This window comes from Carcharhinus amblyrhynchos, chromosome 16 (genome assembly GCF_965287045.1).
Source record: "Carcharhinus amblyrhynchos chromosome 16, sCarAmb.v2.hapA, whole genome shotgun sequence".
NCBI classification, from domain to species: domain Eukaryota; kingdom Metazoa; phylum Chordata; class Chondrichthyes; order Carcharhiniformes; family Carcharhinidae; genus Carcharhinus; species Carcharhinus amblyrhynchos.
Genome location: NC_137339.1, coordinates 58699429 through 58715090, shown reverse-complemented (window position 1 = coordinate 58715090; position 15662 = coordinate 58699429). Strand labels below are relative to the sequence as shown.

Sequence of the window (15662 nt, the reverse complement as noted above, 5' to 3'; positions counted from 1 at the left end):
ACTGTAGCCTCCAGGACCGAGAACCTATTTTGGAGGGGAACAGCCCCAGGGGATTGTCCCCCCAACTGCTTTTTGCCCCTCTTCCTGGCAGTGACCCAAGACTTATTCCTAGGAGTGACTATCTCCTTATAACTCCTTTCTATGTCCTGCTCCACTTCCCGAATTATACGGAGCTCCTCTAATTCCCCTTCCAGCTCCTTTACACGCTCCTCCAGAAACTGCAATCTAACACACTTCCCACAAGTAAAATCACCTGAAACACTGTGGGAGTCCCTCACTACATACATCCCACAGGAGATGCAGCTTACAGCCTGAACTGCCATCCCTGAATCAATTACCAGCAGAAAAGTAAAAATATAAAAAAAAACTTCCCTCACACTTATAATTAGGTTAGAGGAGGTGGAAGGGTGGGATTCTCTACCAGTGTAGAGAATCGGGAATCCTCTCTGCACTAATTTATAGTGTTAGGGGCACGAGAAAAAAAAACTACAACTACCGGTAAGCGTCCTAGTGACGACTTCCGGTTTCTAACTAATTTAAAAAAAACCGCCGAACATAGAACATTACAGCGCGGAACAGGCCCTTCGGCCCACAATGTTGCGCCGACCAGTCTTATTTTTAAAAAAAAAACATTGACCCACTAATCTAAACCACTCCTTTTTCGTCCATAAACCTATCCACCAATCTCTTAAACGCCCCCAAACTAGGCGCATTTACAACTGCAGCAGGCAGGGCATTCCAGTCCCTCACCACCCTCTGGGTAAAGAACCTACCCCTGACATCCGTCCTATAACTACCCCCCCTTAATTTAAAGCCATGCCCCCTCGTGCTAGATTTCTCCATCCGAGGAAACAGGCTATCACCATCCACCCTATCTAAACCTCTAATCATCTTATATGTTTCTATAAGATCCCCTCTTAGCCGCCTTCTTTCCAGTGAAAACAACCCCAAATCCCTCAGTCTCTCCTCATAGGACCTCCCCTGCATACCAGGCAACATCCTGGTAAACCTCCTCTGCACCCTCTCCAAAGCCTCCACATCCTTCCTGTAATGTGGGGACCAGAACTGCACACAGTACTCCAAGTGCGGCCGCACCAGAGTTGTGTACAGTTGCAACATGACGCTGCGACTCCTAAATTCAATCCCCCTACCAATAAACGCCAAGACACCGTATGCCTTCTTAACAACCTTATCTACTTGATTCCCAACTTTCAGGGATCTATGTACACATACACCTAGATCCCTCTGCTCCTCCACTCTATTCAAAGTCCTCCCGTTAGCCCTATACTCAACACATCTGTTATTCCTACCGAAATGGATTACCTCACACTTCTCCGCATTAAACTCCATCCGCCACCTCGCGGCCCAGCTCTGCAACCTGTCCAAGTCACCCTGCAAACTTCGACACCCTTCCTCACAATCTACCACACCTCCGACTTTGGTGTCATCAGCAAACTTACTAATCCACCCAACTATACCCTCATCCAGATCATTAATAATCATTAATCATTAATCATTTCATGGCGGCACTGTGGTAAAGCGGTTAGCACTGCTGCCTCACAGCACCAAGGACACGGGTTCAGTGGAGTTTGCACATTCTCCCCATGTCTGCATGGGTTTCCTCTGGGTGATCTGGTTTCTTCCCATAGTCCAAAAATGTGCAGGTTAGGTGGACTGACCATGCTAAGTTGCACATAGTTCCCCAAGATATGAAAATTAGGGGGAATTAGCTGGATAAATATGTGAGGTTACAGGGATAGGGTCTGGGTAGGATACTCAGTTCATTTCTCCCATCTTTACTGACCCATACCATTTGAGTTGGTGCAGATGAAGTTAAAGCGCAGTAGACTGGGAGTATCGGCCCCAGATACCTTATTAGGTTAGGTATCAAGAAACATTTTATTTATTAGTGTCACAAGTATGATTACATTAACACTGCAATGAAGTTACTGTGAAGTCCCCAAGTTGCCACACTCCAGTGCCTGTTCAGGTACACTGAGGGAGAATTTAGCATGGCCAACGCACCTAACCAGCGCATCTTTCAGACTGTGAGAGAAAACCGGAGCACCAGAAACCCACGTAGACCTGGGGAGAATGTTCAGACTCCGCACAGACAGCGACCCCAAACGGGAATCGAACCCCGGTCCCTGGCACTGTGAGGCAGCAGTGCTAACCACTGTGCCGCCTGATATGAGACAAAGGTGAATAACTGGAGTGGAGGAACAAATATGATTTAATTGACTGGTCAAACAGTTTGGAGGGGCTGAACAGTATTGACCTGTTACCATAGCCCAACTGAAGAAAGCTGAAATAAATATTTTAATTGAACACGGAAATAAATACAATGATAGAAATGTGTGATTTTGACGTCTCACTGAAAGTTTAGCACATGACCATTGGGCAACAACTGTTTCATGGGCATGGGCCAGTAAGGAATGAACTGATGAGTGAATTGATTTCACTATTTCAAAAGCGCACGAGTCAATTATTATTAAAAAAGCTAAAGTTTAGCTTTCAGACTAATTCTCCTTCTGTATTTACACTGATCTGCTGAACACTATCACTGCCAGAATGACCTGTGAATTTATGTTTCCAGTTGGAATGAAGATTGAACGCCACAATCTCTGAAGAAAACTTCCTCCTTACCTCTCCCTCAGTATGAGGCAGATTCTGGGCGATATTCTGTGATCCTGCACCACTCAGCAGTTTCCTGCATACGAGGAAAGCAGCCAAGCTTCCGACAAACATTCCGATGTCTGGGAAAACCAAACGAATGGCATTTCCAACATCTGCTTCGTTCAACCTGGAGGACATCAATAATCCAAAACTTACTTTTAAGATTGTACATGGCGATGGATAACTGTCTACTCGAGACTGGCAGTGGGGTTTGGAGTGTTCTTGTTATTGTTCTAGACTGGCAGTGAGTGCTGGAGTGTTCCTGTTACTGTTCTAGACTGGCAGTGAGTGCTGGAGTGTTCTTGTTACTGTTCTAGACTGGCAGTGAGTGCTGGAGTGTTCTTGTTACTGTTCTAGACTGGCAGTGAGTGCTGGAGTGTTCCTGATACTGTTCTAGACTGGCAGTGAGTGCTGGAGTGTTCTTGTTACTGTTCTAGACTGGCAGTGAGTGCTGGAGTGTTTCTGTTACTGTTCTAGACTGGCAGTGAGTGCTGGAGTGTTCCTGTTACTGTTCTAGACTGGCAGTGAGTGCTGGAGTGTTCGTGCTACTGTTCTAGACTGGCAGTGAGTGCTGGAGTGTTCCTGTTACTGTTCTAGACTGGCAGTGAGTGCTGGAGTGTTCGTGCTACTGTTCTAGACTGGCAGTGAGTGCTGGAGTGTTCCTGTTACTGTTCTAGACTGGCAGTGAGTGCTGGAGTGTTCGTGCTACTGTTCTAGACTGGCAGTGGGTGCTGGAGTGTTCGTGCCACTGTTCTAGGCTGGCAGTGAGTGCTGGAGTGTTCCTGTTACTGTTCTAGACTGGCAGTGGGGTTTGGAGTGTTTCTGTTACTGTTCTAGACTGGCAGTGGGGGTTGGAGTGTTCCTGTTACTGTTCTGGACTGGCAGTGGGTGCTGGAGTGTTCCTGTTACTGTTCTAGACTGGCAGTGGGGTTTGGAGTGTCCTTGTTACTGTTCTAGACTGGCAGTGGGGGTTGGAGTGTTCCTGTTACTGTTCTGGACTGGTAATGGGTGCTGGAGTGTTCCTGTTACTGTTCTAGGCTGGTAGTGCATGTTGGAGTGTTCCTGTTCCTGTTCTAGACTGGCAGTGGGTGTTGGAGTGTTCCTGTTACTGTTCTAGGCTGGTAGTGCGTGTTGGAGTGTTCCTGTTACTGTTCTAGACTGGCAGTGGGTGTGGAGTGTTCCTGTTACTGTTCTAGACTGGCAGTGGGTGCTGGAGTGTTTCTATTACTGTTCTAGACTGGCAGTGGGTGCTGGAGTGTTTCTGTTACTGTTCTAGACTGGCAGTGGGTGTTGGAGTGTTTCTGTTACTGTTCTAGACTGGCAGTGGGGTTTGGAGTGTCCTTGTTACTGTTCTAGACTGGCAGTGGGGGTTGGAGTGTTCCTGTTACTGTTCTGGACTGGTAATGGGTGCTGGAGTGTTCCTGTTACAGTTCTAGACTGGCAGTGGGTGTGGAGTGTTCCTGTTACTGTTCTAGGCTGGTAGTGCATGTTGGAGTGTTCCTGTTCCTGTTCTAGACTGGCAGTGGGTGTTGGAGTGTTCCTGTTACTGTTCTAGGCTGGTAGTGCGTGTTGGAGTGTTCCTGTTACTGTTCTAGACTGGCAGTGGGTGTGGAGTGTTCCTGTTACTGTTCTAGACATCAGTGGATGTTGGACTGTTCCTATTACTGTTCTAGACTGGCAGTGGGTGTTGGAGTGTTCCTGTTACTGTTCTAGACTGGCAGTGGGTGTTGGAGTGTTCCTGTTACTGTTCTAGACTGGCAGTGGGTGTTGGAGTGTTCCAATCACTGTTCTAGACATCAGTAGATGTTGGACTGTTCCTATTACTGTTCTAGACTGGCAGTGGGTGCTGGAGTGTTCCTGTTACTGTTCTAGACATCAGTGGATGTTGGACTGTTCCTATTACTGTTCTAGACTGGCAGTGGGTGTTGGAGTGTCCTTGTTACTGTTCTAGACTGGCAGTGGGTGTTGGAGTGTTCCTGTTACTGTTCTAGACTGGCAGTGGGTGTTGGAGTGTTCCAATTACTGTTCTAGACATCAGTAGATGTTGAACTGTTCCTATTACTGTTCTAGACTGGCAGTGGGTGCTGGAGTGTTCCTGTTACTGTTCTAGACTGGCAGTGGGTGCTGGAGTGTTTCTATTACTGTTCTAGACTGGCAGTGGGTGCTGGAGTGTTTCTGTTACTGTTCTAGACTGGCAGTGGGTGTTGGAGTGTTTCTGTTACTGTTCTAGACTAGCAGTGGGTGTTGGAGCTGAGGTGAAGGTGACAGCCCTTGACATCAAGGCAGTATTTGAACAAGTGGGGCATCAAGGACTCCAGACAAAAGGTGACAGAGGAGGAGTGGGTGAAGATAGAGGGATGGGTGGAGTGACATGGGACGATTGGTGGAATGGGGTGGATAATGAGGAAATGGTGGGATGAGGTGGGTTGACAGGGAAGTGGTGAGTGACAGGTAGGGGTGGCAGGGAGGGGGTGATAGGGAGGGGGTGATGAAAGGGGGTAATGAAGAAGGGTGAGGTTGACGGGTGAGGGGACGGAGGAGAGATGGGGTTATTAGAAATTAATGTTTTTAAAACTTCCCAAGTGACACAAACGCAGTGATCCCTGGGGGATAAAATTACCATTGCTGTTTGAATTTGGATTGATTAATGGAGACTAGGGTCATGAGACGCACTAAATTCTGGGTAATACAACAACTGTGGGTTCTGTTTCAGAAACTTTCCTGCTGGGACGTACCTGACTATTCCGATATGCCACAGAACATTCTCCCAATCCGTGCCTGTCAAAACAAAACAGAGTGTCTGCCGATCAGTATTCTTGTGACTTTTTTTTATTATTTCGTAATAAAACCTAATTATCAAGCAGAACAGGTTGAAATCTCGGATTGTGAATCCTGATTATGTTAACATTTCACAAACGTGTCCTATCTTTACTAAGGGCGGCCCAATGGCACAGTGGTTAGCGCTGCTGTCTCATAGCACCAGGGATCCAGGTTCGATTCTGGCCTCGACTGACTGTCTGTGTGGAGTTTGCACATTCTCCCTGTATCTGTGTGGGTTTCCTCTGGGTGCTCTGGTTTCCTCCCACACTCCAAAGATGTGCGGGTTGGGTGGATTGGCCATGCTAAATTGCTTCTTAGTGTCAGGGGGACTAGCAGAGTAAACGCAAGGGGTTCTGGGGATAGGACCTGGGTGGGTTTGTAGTCAGGCACGGGCTCGGCATTCCAGTTGCAATATGATGAGCAAGCCCGGGACGGTAGTATCTGGGCTTACTAGTGTTGTTCCCCAGCCAGGAGGAGTTCCCATCAGTGGGGATTACAACAGGTCCCCATCAAGGGGGTGAAATCATCCCGCAAGTGAGGACAGACTCCAACAAGGCTCCGCCGGGAGGTTGGGGGCAAGAGGGCTACCCTTGGCAGTGCCAGGCTGGCACCCAGACACTGCCCAGTGGGTACCCTGGCAGTGTCAAGGCGTCAGGGCCTGAGGGGGAAGGTTCTACTAGGGGTGAGGCATACTGGGAACCTGCTGTGCACTCTGCAATGGGATTGATGGGAAAGGGAGGGAGGAGGAGATTGGGGCTACACTTGGGGTGAGTTGGGTATGGCCATGGAGGGTTGGTGATTGGAGCTGGCCTGGGGATTGGGGATTCGAGTAGGCCAGCGGTCACAGGTGGGCGATTAGGAAGCTGGTATTTGTGAGAATGGGGCTGACGATCAGGAGAAGGAGGCCGGCAATTGGGGGGTCGGTGATTGGGAGGCCGGAGACTGGGGGCCAGTGTGCATGCACCAATCCCCGCACTGACAGACCAGTGCGTGCACAAGTGGTCCACTCAGCATGCTGATTCTGGCCTCTCCAACAGAATGAGGCCCCGCACCCTCACTTTCTGGCGTGAATCCTCCCAGAAGTACTCTGTGCCTCCAGGAGGAGGCACACAGAGTGCCGGAGATTCATTCCACTAAGTACACCCAAAAAACCAGGCGGGGAAATTTTCCTGTTTTCCCACCTCTTGGGCTCTAAGTTTTTTTTACAGGAACCCTAGCCAAAGAGCATTTCCAGTAATTGCGGTATTCACCATAGAATACCTATAATACAGAGTAAGGCCATTTGGCCCGTCGAGGGTGCACCAACTCATCGACAGAACATCCCACCAGGCCCTTTTCCTATATCCTCACTTATTTACAATGGCCAATCAACCTAACCTAACCTACACATTTTTGGACACTGAGGGACAATTTATCCACCCAACCTGCACACCTTTAGACTGTGGGAGGAAACCGGAGCACCCACAGGAGACCCATGCAGACACGGAGAATGTGCACATAGACTGTTGCTTAAGGTTGGAATTGAATCCGGGTCCCTGGCGCTGTGTGGCAGCAGTGCTAACCATTGCGCCACCGTGCTGCCCTATTCCACATGAGAGAATCACAGATGTTCAAATAAAAATAAGAAATATAAAACAGATGGTAGGGTGAAGCTCTTCATCCTGAGGATTGTGTTTCTCTGCAGTTAGTGCTAGAAACAGTAATGATGTACTGTTAAAGATGTAGCAGTATGTGGCTGGCAGTATGTCTCACCGTTGTTTGGTATACAGTGGAACATTACTTGCGATCCCAGCTGCAGCAGGAGGAAGATGAAGCTGATGAAAGTCAGGGCTTTGAGCAGATGTCCAGTGTGCCCTGAAACAGAATGAACAGGAGTGAGGAGTGTGCATCTGGTGAAGCAAAGCAGGTTGATACAGACCTGCATTTACCTAACACCTTACCCATCCAGAGGATGCCTGAAAGTGGCAATGAAGGGCAGTGAATTGCTGCCATTGGTTGTAATGCCACAGGCAATTTCACAGAATCATAGAATCCCTACAGTGTGGAAAGAGGCCATTCGGCCCATCAAGCCTGCACCGACAACAATCCCACCCAGGCCCTATCCCCGTAACCACAAGTATTTACCCTACTAATCCCCCAGACAATAAGGAGCAACTTAGCATGGCCAATCAACCTAAAATCATTGGACTGTGAGAGGAAATCGGAGCACACGGAGGAAACCCACACAAACTCAGGGAGAATGAGTAAAGTTCACAGACAGTCACCCAGGGCCAGAATCAAACTTGGATCCCTGGCGCGGTGAGTGTTGACCACTTAGCCACTGGGCCACAATGCACAGCAAACTCCCACAACTAGCCGGAAGACAAATCAGCAGATTTTTTGCTTGGAGTGATGTTAATTGAGAGAGGAATATTAGCCAGGCATCAGGACACCAGTGAGCAGTTAGGTGGATTGGCCATGCTAAATTCTCCCTCAGAGTATCTGAAGAGGTGCCGAACTGTGGCGACTAGGGATTTTCATGGAACTTCATTGCAGTGTTAATGTAAGCCAACTTGTGACACTAATAAAAGACTTAAACTTAAAAACTCTATGAGACAGCATCGTGGAGCCTTTCATGTATACCAGAGGGACAATAGGATTTGATTTCATCTTTCACCCAACGGGTAGGCCCTCTGACAGGGCAGCTCTCTCTCAGTGATGTTCTGAAGTGTCAGCCAGGAGTGTGTACTCAGATGTGGGCACTGGGATGTGAGCCCATCATCTCCTGACTCAAGCAGACTGAGATGCGTTCTCCTGGAAAACATTTGGCACTTGGAATTGGCTTTAGGGAAAGGAGTGCTTCAAGTATTCTAAACAGAGTGGAAATGAACAGGTGGGCTGGGTGGCAGCGTGCAGGAGGGTGGGTACTTTAAGATGAGCCTAACTTGCCCTTTTATGTGATGGAATTGGTTGCCTGTTTTACAGTCTGATTCACACGGGCAGTTTATGGAGAGTAAAATGGGGTGCGGTGTAAAATGGATGGATTTGTTAAAATTATAACCCCCTCCTTCATCTGCCCCATTCACCCGAGACTTGGGACAACAAGAATTGATCAACGCCTCCTGATGAGGCACCGCAGGCAGCACGGGGGCACAGGGAATGGGAAAGGTGTTAGGCAAATGCAATTAAACCCCTATTAACAGATTCTCTTATTGTTAACTTGCAGGTTGAGTAGGTAGCTAGAAAGGCAAGTGGTAGCCTTAGTTAGAGGTGGCACAGTGGCTATCATTGCTGCCTCACAGCACCAGGGACGCAGGTTCAATTCTAGCATTGGGTCACTGTCTGTGTGGAGCTTGCACATTCTCCCCATGTATGCATGTGTTTCCTCCGGGTGCTCCAGCTTCCTCCCACACTCCAAAGATATGCAGGTTAGGTTGATTGACCATGTTAAATTGACTCTAGTGTCATCAGGGTTTAGTGGGGTTATGGGGAGAGGGCCTGGGTGGGATTGATGTCACTGGGTTGAATGGCTTCCTTTTGCACTGTAGGATTCCACAAACACCGGAGCTGCAAAACAGAGAAGAAAAAGCGAGAGAAATGACAAGGTACTCATTCAGTTTCCAAAACTATCTCGTCTCATTGAGGGAGAAGAGAAATGGGGCTGGCTTCCTGCACATGGAGATCAGGGAAAGCTGCAGAGTGAGGAAAGGGTGTTATCATTCTCCTTCAAATTCCAGTGGGAAAACCTCTCACTAATGAATAAGAAACCAATTATTTATTCTGAAATGCACAAGTCGTATAATAAAGACCGGGGGCCAAAGATCCAACATCCCAAATGTAAGGAAATAAATTGGAAATCAGAAATGTTAAAGGTGTCTCAAATGTCAAAAGCATTAACAATGTCCAAAATGCTGAGGAGCTCTGATGGACGACAGGCTTAATTTAACCATTCTTTAGCCTCGGGTCAGCATTCTGCAGTCTGGAAGTGTGAACTGGGCAGCCATTTGGTAGATTTGCAGCACACTTGGCTACAAGACAGCATCATAGATGGCCAGTCCCGCGTTTCCAGGGGACGTCCATTGCCAATGTTTTGTTCCAGCTTCTTCAAGCTCCAGGGATGGTTAACCGCAATTTGTAATCTGCCAAGGAACATGGGCAGAATGAGGACTGTACTCAACCAGCCCGCGACTTGTGGCACTTGAAATAAATCTAAGGCCTTGGAAGCATTTGGAAGGGGGCTCATAGTCACAGGCAGAAGGAAATGTGGAACAACATCTACCTTCAGGGAAGCAAAGACACTCAAAGTGAGGAGGCAATAAGTAGTTCAGAAAGTGTACTCCCAGGAGGAGCAAATTGGACCATTATGCTGTCATTAAGTTCCCTCTGACCACTGAATCCACAATGAAGAAAACTGAGGACAACAATACTTTGGTTTTCATTGTTATATCAAAGCCAAGAAACATCAGATAAAACAGGTTGTCAAGATGGTACAAGTAAAGCCTATGTCTGTCTGGCCCCACACTATGATGCATTGGATGTTGCTAGTAAGATTGGCATCATCTAAACGGGTTTATAGAATCACGGAATCCCAACAGTACAGAAGGAGTCCATTCAGCCCATCGAGTCTGTACCGATCACAGTCCCAGCCAGGCCCTATCCCCATAACCCCACACATTTACCCTCCTAATCTCCCTGGCACTAGGGGCAATTTACCATGGCCAATCCACCCAATCAGTACATCTTTGGACTGTGGGAGGAAACCGAGTACCTGAAGGAAACCCACAGGGAGGACATGCAAATTCCACACAGTGACCAAGGCTGGAATTGAACCTGGGTCCCTGGCGCTGTGAAGCAGCAGTGCTAACCACTTCCCACTGTGCCAACAAGAGGTTTCAAGAAGAGCGGTACAAATATTTCAATGAAGTTTTCAAATGAAATATGAAAAATACACTGCTGGGGGAACATGGGCAGAATGCAGACCCTACTCAACCAGACCATGACTCCAAAACAATACAGGTGGCACTTGTTGAACAATTGTGAGCGTGCTGACAGCCACACTTTCAAATAATCAGTCGAGCTTGTGATGTGGCTCATTTATGTAACATACTGTCTGCAAGGCATATTAGGGGGAATTTCCCCATCCCGCCCAATACAGGAATCATAGCGGACAGGGGCAGACCATGCAAAGGTTCATTGACCTCAGGAGGGATTTTCCAGTTTTGGGGTGAGTGTGGCCGGAGAATCCCACCCGTTATCCACAAACAAAAGGAACGTGTTCAAGCCTTGTACCTTTTATTGCAATACTAAAATGCATGGAGAACCTATAGTTGCCCATTGGCATTGCCCATTAAGCTGATCTTTCTCTTCAGCCTACTGCAACATTATAGCATGCACACTATCTTTTCCTTCTCCCCATGTACTCAATGAACAGCATGTTTCACCTTTATAGCTGGCAAGAAACAATACTTTTTACTATATCCCAGTACATGTGACAATAATAAATAAAATAAAAGCGTCCATTCAGAATTGACTTGGATGACATGGTGGCACAGTGGTTAGCACTGCTGCCTCACAGTGCCAGGGACCTGGGTTCAATTCTGACCTTGGGTGATTTTCTGTGTGGAGTTTGTACATTCTCCCTGTGTCTGCATGGGTTTCTTCTAAGTTTCCTCCTATACTCCAAAAATGTGCAGGTTAGGTTAATTGGCCATGTTAAATTACCCCTTAGCGTCAGGTGGATTATCAGGGTAAATATGTGGGGTTACAGGGATAGGTCCTGAGTGGAGTTATGTTCGGTGCAGACTTGATGGGCCAAATGGCCTCCTTCTGCACTGCAGGGACTCTATGAGAAACCTGTGACTTCCAACCAATCAGCATACCTTTCCTCCTGGAGTATAAATTGTGATTATTTGAAATATGGTATTCATATATTGCCCTGATGGATACAAGATGAAAAACTTCAGCAGCATCTCTCTTTTTTCAGTATAAGTTACGTTCTATATTACCAAGTGACTATTTATTTCCATATATTACTGGCTTCCACATTTTAAAATAGAGTTTAGAAGAATGAGAGATGACATACAGGATTCTCAGGGGGCTTGACAGAGTAGATTTTGAGAGTTTGTTACATGGGGTAACAAACCTAGGGCCAGAGGCTATAATCCCTGTAAGAGGTCAGGGATGAGGATGAATTTCTTCTCTCAGAGGGTGGTGAATCTTGGACTACTTCACCGCAGAGAGCTGTAGAGGCCAGATTGTTAAGTATATTCAGTGCGGGGATCACCATTATTTGTCATTTATATTAATTATTTGGGTGAGAATTTAGGAAAGCATGGTTAATAAGTTTGCAAATGACACCAAGATTGGTGGCATAGTGGACAGTAAAGAAGATTATTTAGGATTGCAATGGGATCTTGATCAATTGGGTCAGTGGGCTGACGAACAGCAGATGGAGTTTAATTTAGATAAATGTGAGGTGATGCATTTCAGTCGAGCGAACCAGGGCAGGACTTACTCAGTTAATGGTAGCACTTTGGGGAGAGTTACAGAACAAAGAGATCTAGGGATACATGTTCATAGCTCCTTGAAATTGGACTCACGGGTGGACAATATGGCAAAGAAGGTATTCAACATGCTTGGTTTCATTGGTCAGAACATCGAATATAGGAGTTGGGATGTCTTGTTGAAGTTATAAAAGACATTGGTAAGGCCACACTGTGTACCGTTCTGGTCACCCTATTATAGAAAGGACATTATTAAACTAGTAAGAGAGTGAAAAGGTTTACTAGGATGCTATCGGGGCTTGATGGTTTGAGTTATAAGGAAAGGCTGGACAGTTTGGGAATTTTTCTCTGGAGTTTAGAGGCTTAGGGTGATCTTATAGAGGTCTATAAAATTATGAGGGGCACAGGTCAGCTAGATAGTCAATATCATTTCCCAAAGGTAGGGAAGTCTAAAACTAGAGGGCATAGGTTTAGGGTGAGAGGGGAGAAATACAAATGGGTCCAAAGGGGCAATTTTTTCACACAGAGGGTGGTGAGTGTCTGGGACAAGCTGCCAGAGGTAGTAGTAGAGGCGGGTACAATATTGTCTTTTAAAAAGTGTTTAGACAGTTACATGGGTATGATGGGCATGGAGGGATATGAGCCAAATGTGGGGGGTGAGATAAAAGGGTGGCATGGACAAGTTGGGCCAAAGGGCCTGTTTCCATGTTGTAAAATTCAATGACACTATGATTGTATGACCGCTATTCGAGGCTAAGATAGACAGATCTTTAATCAGAGGAAATCAAGGGTTATGGGGATAAAGCGAGAAAGTGGAGTTGAGGATTATATCAGATTAGTCATGGACTCATTGAATGGGTGAGTAGACACAATGGGCCAAATGGCCTACTTCTGCTCCTACGTCTTCAGGCCTTAAATAATACCCGAAGCTGCTGTAATCCCAATGCACCTCAAACCAGTTTAGTCCCATGATCAGTGTGGGTTAAAGGTCAATCAATTTCATTGAATGTACAGAAAATCCTCTCTTGGAAAAATGTACTTGTATGGCAGATTCAAACGTTCACTGAGCAAAACAGAAAATCCCTCTGACTGGGTGAAACCCCAGAAAATTCTGTTTTCACTGAATGCTTCAATGAATAATTATCAAATAAAGGCTAAAAGTTGATTCATTAAACTGTTCAAAATGCATTGGGATCATTGTTTGAATTATGTTAGACTTGTATTGAATCTGGGTTAGACCACAGTCGGAGCCCTGTGAACAGTGTCTAGCCTTTGAATGTTAAATAGGATGCCAAAACACTGGAGAAGGTATAAAACAGATTGATGAGGATGGCACTGTAACTGAAATGTTTTATCATAGAATCATAGAATCCCTACATGTAGAAGGAGGCCATTTGGCCCATCAGGTCTGCACCAACAACAATCCCACCCAGGTTCTATCCCCATAACCTCATGTATTTACCCCACTAACCCACATATCCCAGGACACTAAGGGTTAATTTAGCATGTCAATGATCCTAATCTGCACAGCTTTGGACTGTGGGAGAAATCTGGAGCACTTGGAGGAAACCCACGCAGACACTGGGAGAATGTGCAAACTCCACAGAGACAGTGATCCAAGCTGGGAATCGAACCTAGGTCCATCAGGAAATCATTAGGAAAGGTTCGCTGCACCCACTACGATTTCTGTGGCAAGCAGAATGGTGAAATTCCCCCCAGTATGTCTTGCACAGAATGTTACTTTCAGAAAACATTATTGAGCTGCATCACGAGCTTCACTGATTAGCTTAAAGTGTGGCTATCGGCGCGCTCATGATTGTTCAGCAATTGCTACCCGATCATGGAATCACATCTGAAGGCATCAGGACAGGTTGAACAGATTGGGCTCCTTTCCTGTAGAGAGCAGGAGACTGAAGGGTGACCTGATAAAGTTTGAAGTTCATTTATTAGTTTCACAAGTAGGCTTACATTAACACTGCAATGAAGTTACCTTGAAAATCTCCTAGTCGCCACACTCTGGCGCCTGTTCGGGTACACTGAGGGAGAATTTACCACGGCCAATGCACCTAACCACCACATCTTTCAGAGGAAACCGGAGCACTCAGAGAAAACCATCACAGACATGGGGAGGACATGCAAGCTCCACATTGACAGCCACCCAAGGCCAGAATTGAACCCAGCTCCCTGGTGCTGTGAGGCGGCAGTGCTAACCACTGTGTCATTATAAGTTTGTGAGAAGGATTTTGACATGTTCAGCTATCTCTCAGTGGTAGCACACTCATTTCTGAGTTAGAGAAATATCAGATTAATTCCCACACTCCAGCACAAGTTCTAGGTTGTTGGTCTTTCAGATGAGTCCCCTGCCAGGCGCATGTCTGACAGGGCAGGCACATGGAAGGTGAGGGGTGGCTAGCTGCCCTCCTACTTGCACAGACCCCCTCCCAACTCAGTCCTAATGAAACACACTCATTTTTAAAGAGAATGATGAATGGGCAATTGAGCTGGGTTGACAAGACATTTGACATGAGTATTACACTGCCCCAAGAGTTGGCCTGGCAGGCCATTTTATTTAACCCTATTGGTTTATAGGCAGGAAGGAAGGGAGAGATATATCCTTTGGAGAGGGTGAGCAAGAGTTGGTGGGGGAGCAAGGTGACACTCCACCTTTTGTGCTTCCCCAGCTGACCTCCCCATCACCTCACCCACTCCTCTAGCTCTCTCTCAAAGGTATCCTTCCCAACCTGAAAGTCTGGGACTTACTTTACTCTGGGATCCATTGCTCTTCTTCCCAGGGGGCCACCTACCAATTTCGGGCACGGCTGGGGCCGCCAGGGCTGCCAGCGAATCAGATTGGCCATCAGCTCCAGCAGGCAGGACATCCAGCCATGAAGGGTCTTCCACCTACTTTTATCCGAAGAGGACGGAGATGTAGGATCACGAGGAAAGGCTGGGAATGGCATTCTGTGAATTGCTAATTGAGAGGGCTGGGACTGATGCGATGGGCTGAATGGCCTTGTTTTGCATTGTGACAATTCTGTGAAGGTTCCCCGCTGTCCATTTAGGCCGGCCCCTGGCATGTTATCACTGCGGAGCCATCTTAGTTGTACGTCGGCCATTTTGAAAATGACTTCTGTAACGTGCTGTAAAACTCAGTCCTGTGTTACCCACCAGAGCAAAAAGTCATGAATAAAAAACACTCAATAATAGATCCAAAGGGAAATTCAGTAGAAGTTAATTTACCCGGAGAGTGGTTAGAACGTGGAGTGGGCAGCCACAGGAAGTTGAGGCGTGTATCATGAAGATGTTTGGTGATAGACACACGAGAGAGGAAGGAACAGAGGCTGATAGGGAATCAGGGGTTATGGGGAAAAAGGCAGGAGAATGGGGATGAGAAAAATATCAGACATGATTGAATGGTGAAGCAGGCTCGATGGGCCGAATGGCCTAATTCTGCTCCTATGTATTATGGTCTTATTGAAGGAGTTGGAGTTGAGGCACATGAGTGACAAAATGAATTATTTCAGCATTGTACACGCTCTGCAATCTTCATAAAATGCTTATTTTACTTATACAAGCATTAAGACAGATATAATAGACCGGATTGATTTTCTTCCCCTCATACATCACACAGCTTTCTGCCATGACTCTCAAACAGTAAAATCACTGAAACCACCATCATAAATA

The 15662-nt window shown here is 46.6% G+C and overlaps 1 protein-coding gene across 1 annotated transcript in view; it reads right to left on the bottom strand.

The window, feature by feature from the left end:
* Window positions 1–15094, bottom strand: part of LOC145353693 (piezo-type mechanosensitive ion channel component 2) — a 176616-nt gene extending 161522 nt beyond the window's left edge. Inside the window, exons 1-4 of the mRNA XM_080204463.1 lie at window positions 14884–15094; window positions 7249–7350; window positions 5412–5454; window positions 2647–2803 (exon numbers count right to left, since the gene is read on the bottom strand). Coding sequence (XP_080060589.1) covers window positions 2647–2803; window positions 5412–5454; window positions 7249–7350; window positions 14884–15094 — 513 coding nt within the window. The remainder of the gene's footprint in view (window positions 1–2646; window positions 2804–5411; window positions 5455–7248; window positions 7351–14883) is intronic.
* Window positions 15095–15662: the final 568 nt, after the last annotated feature.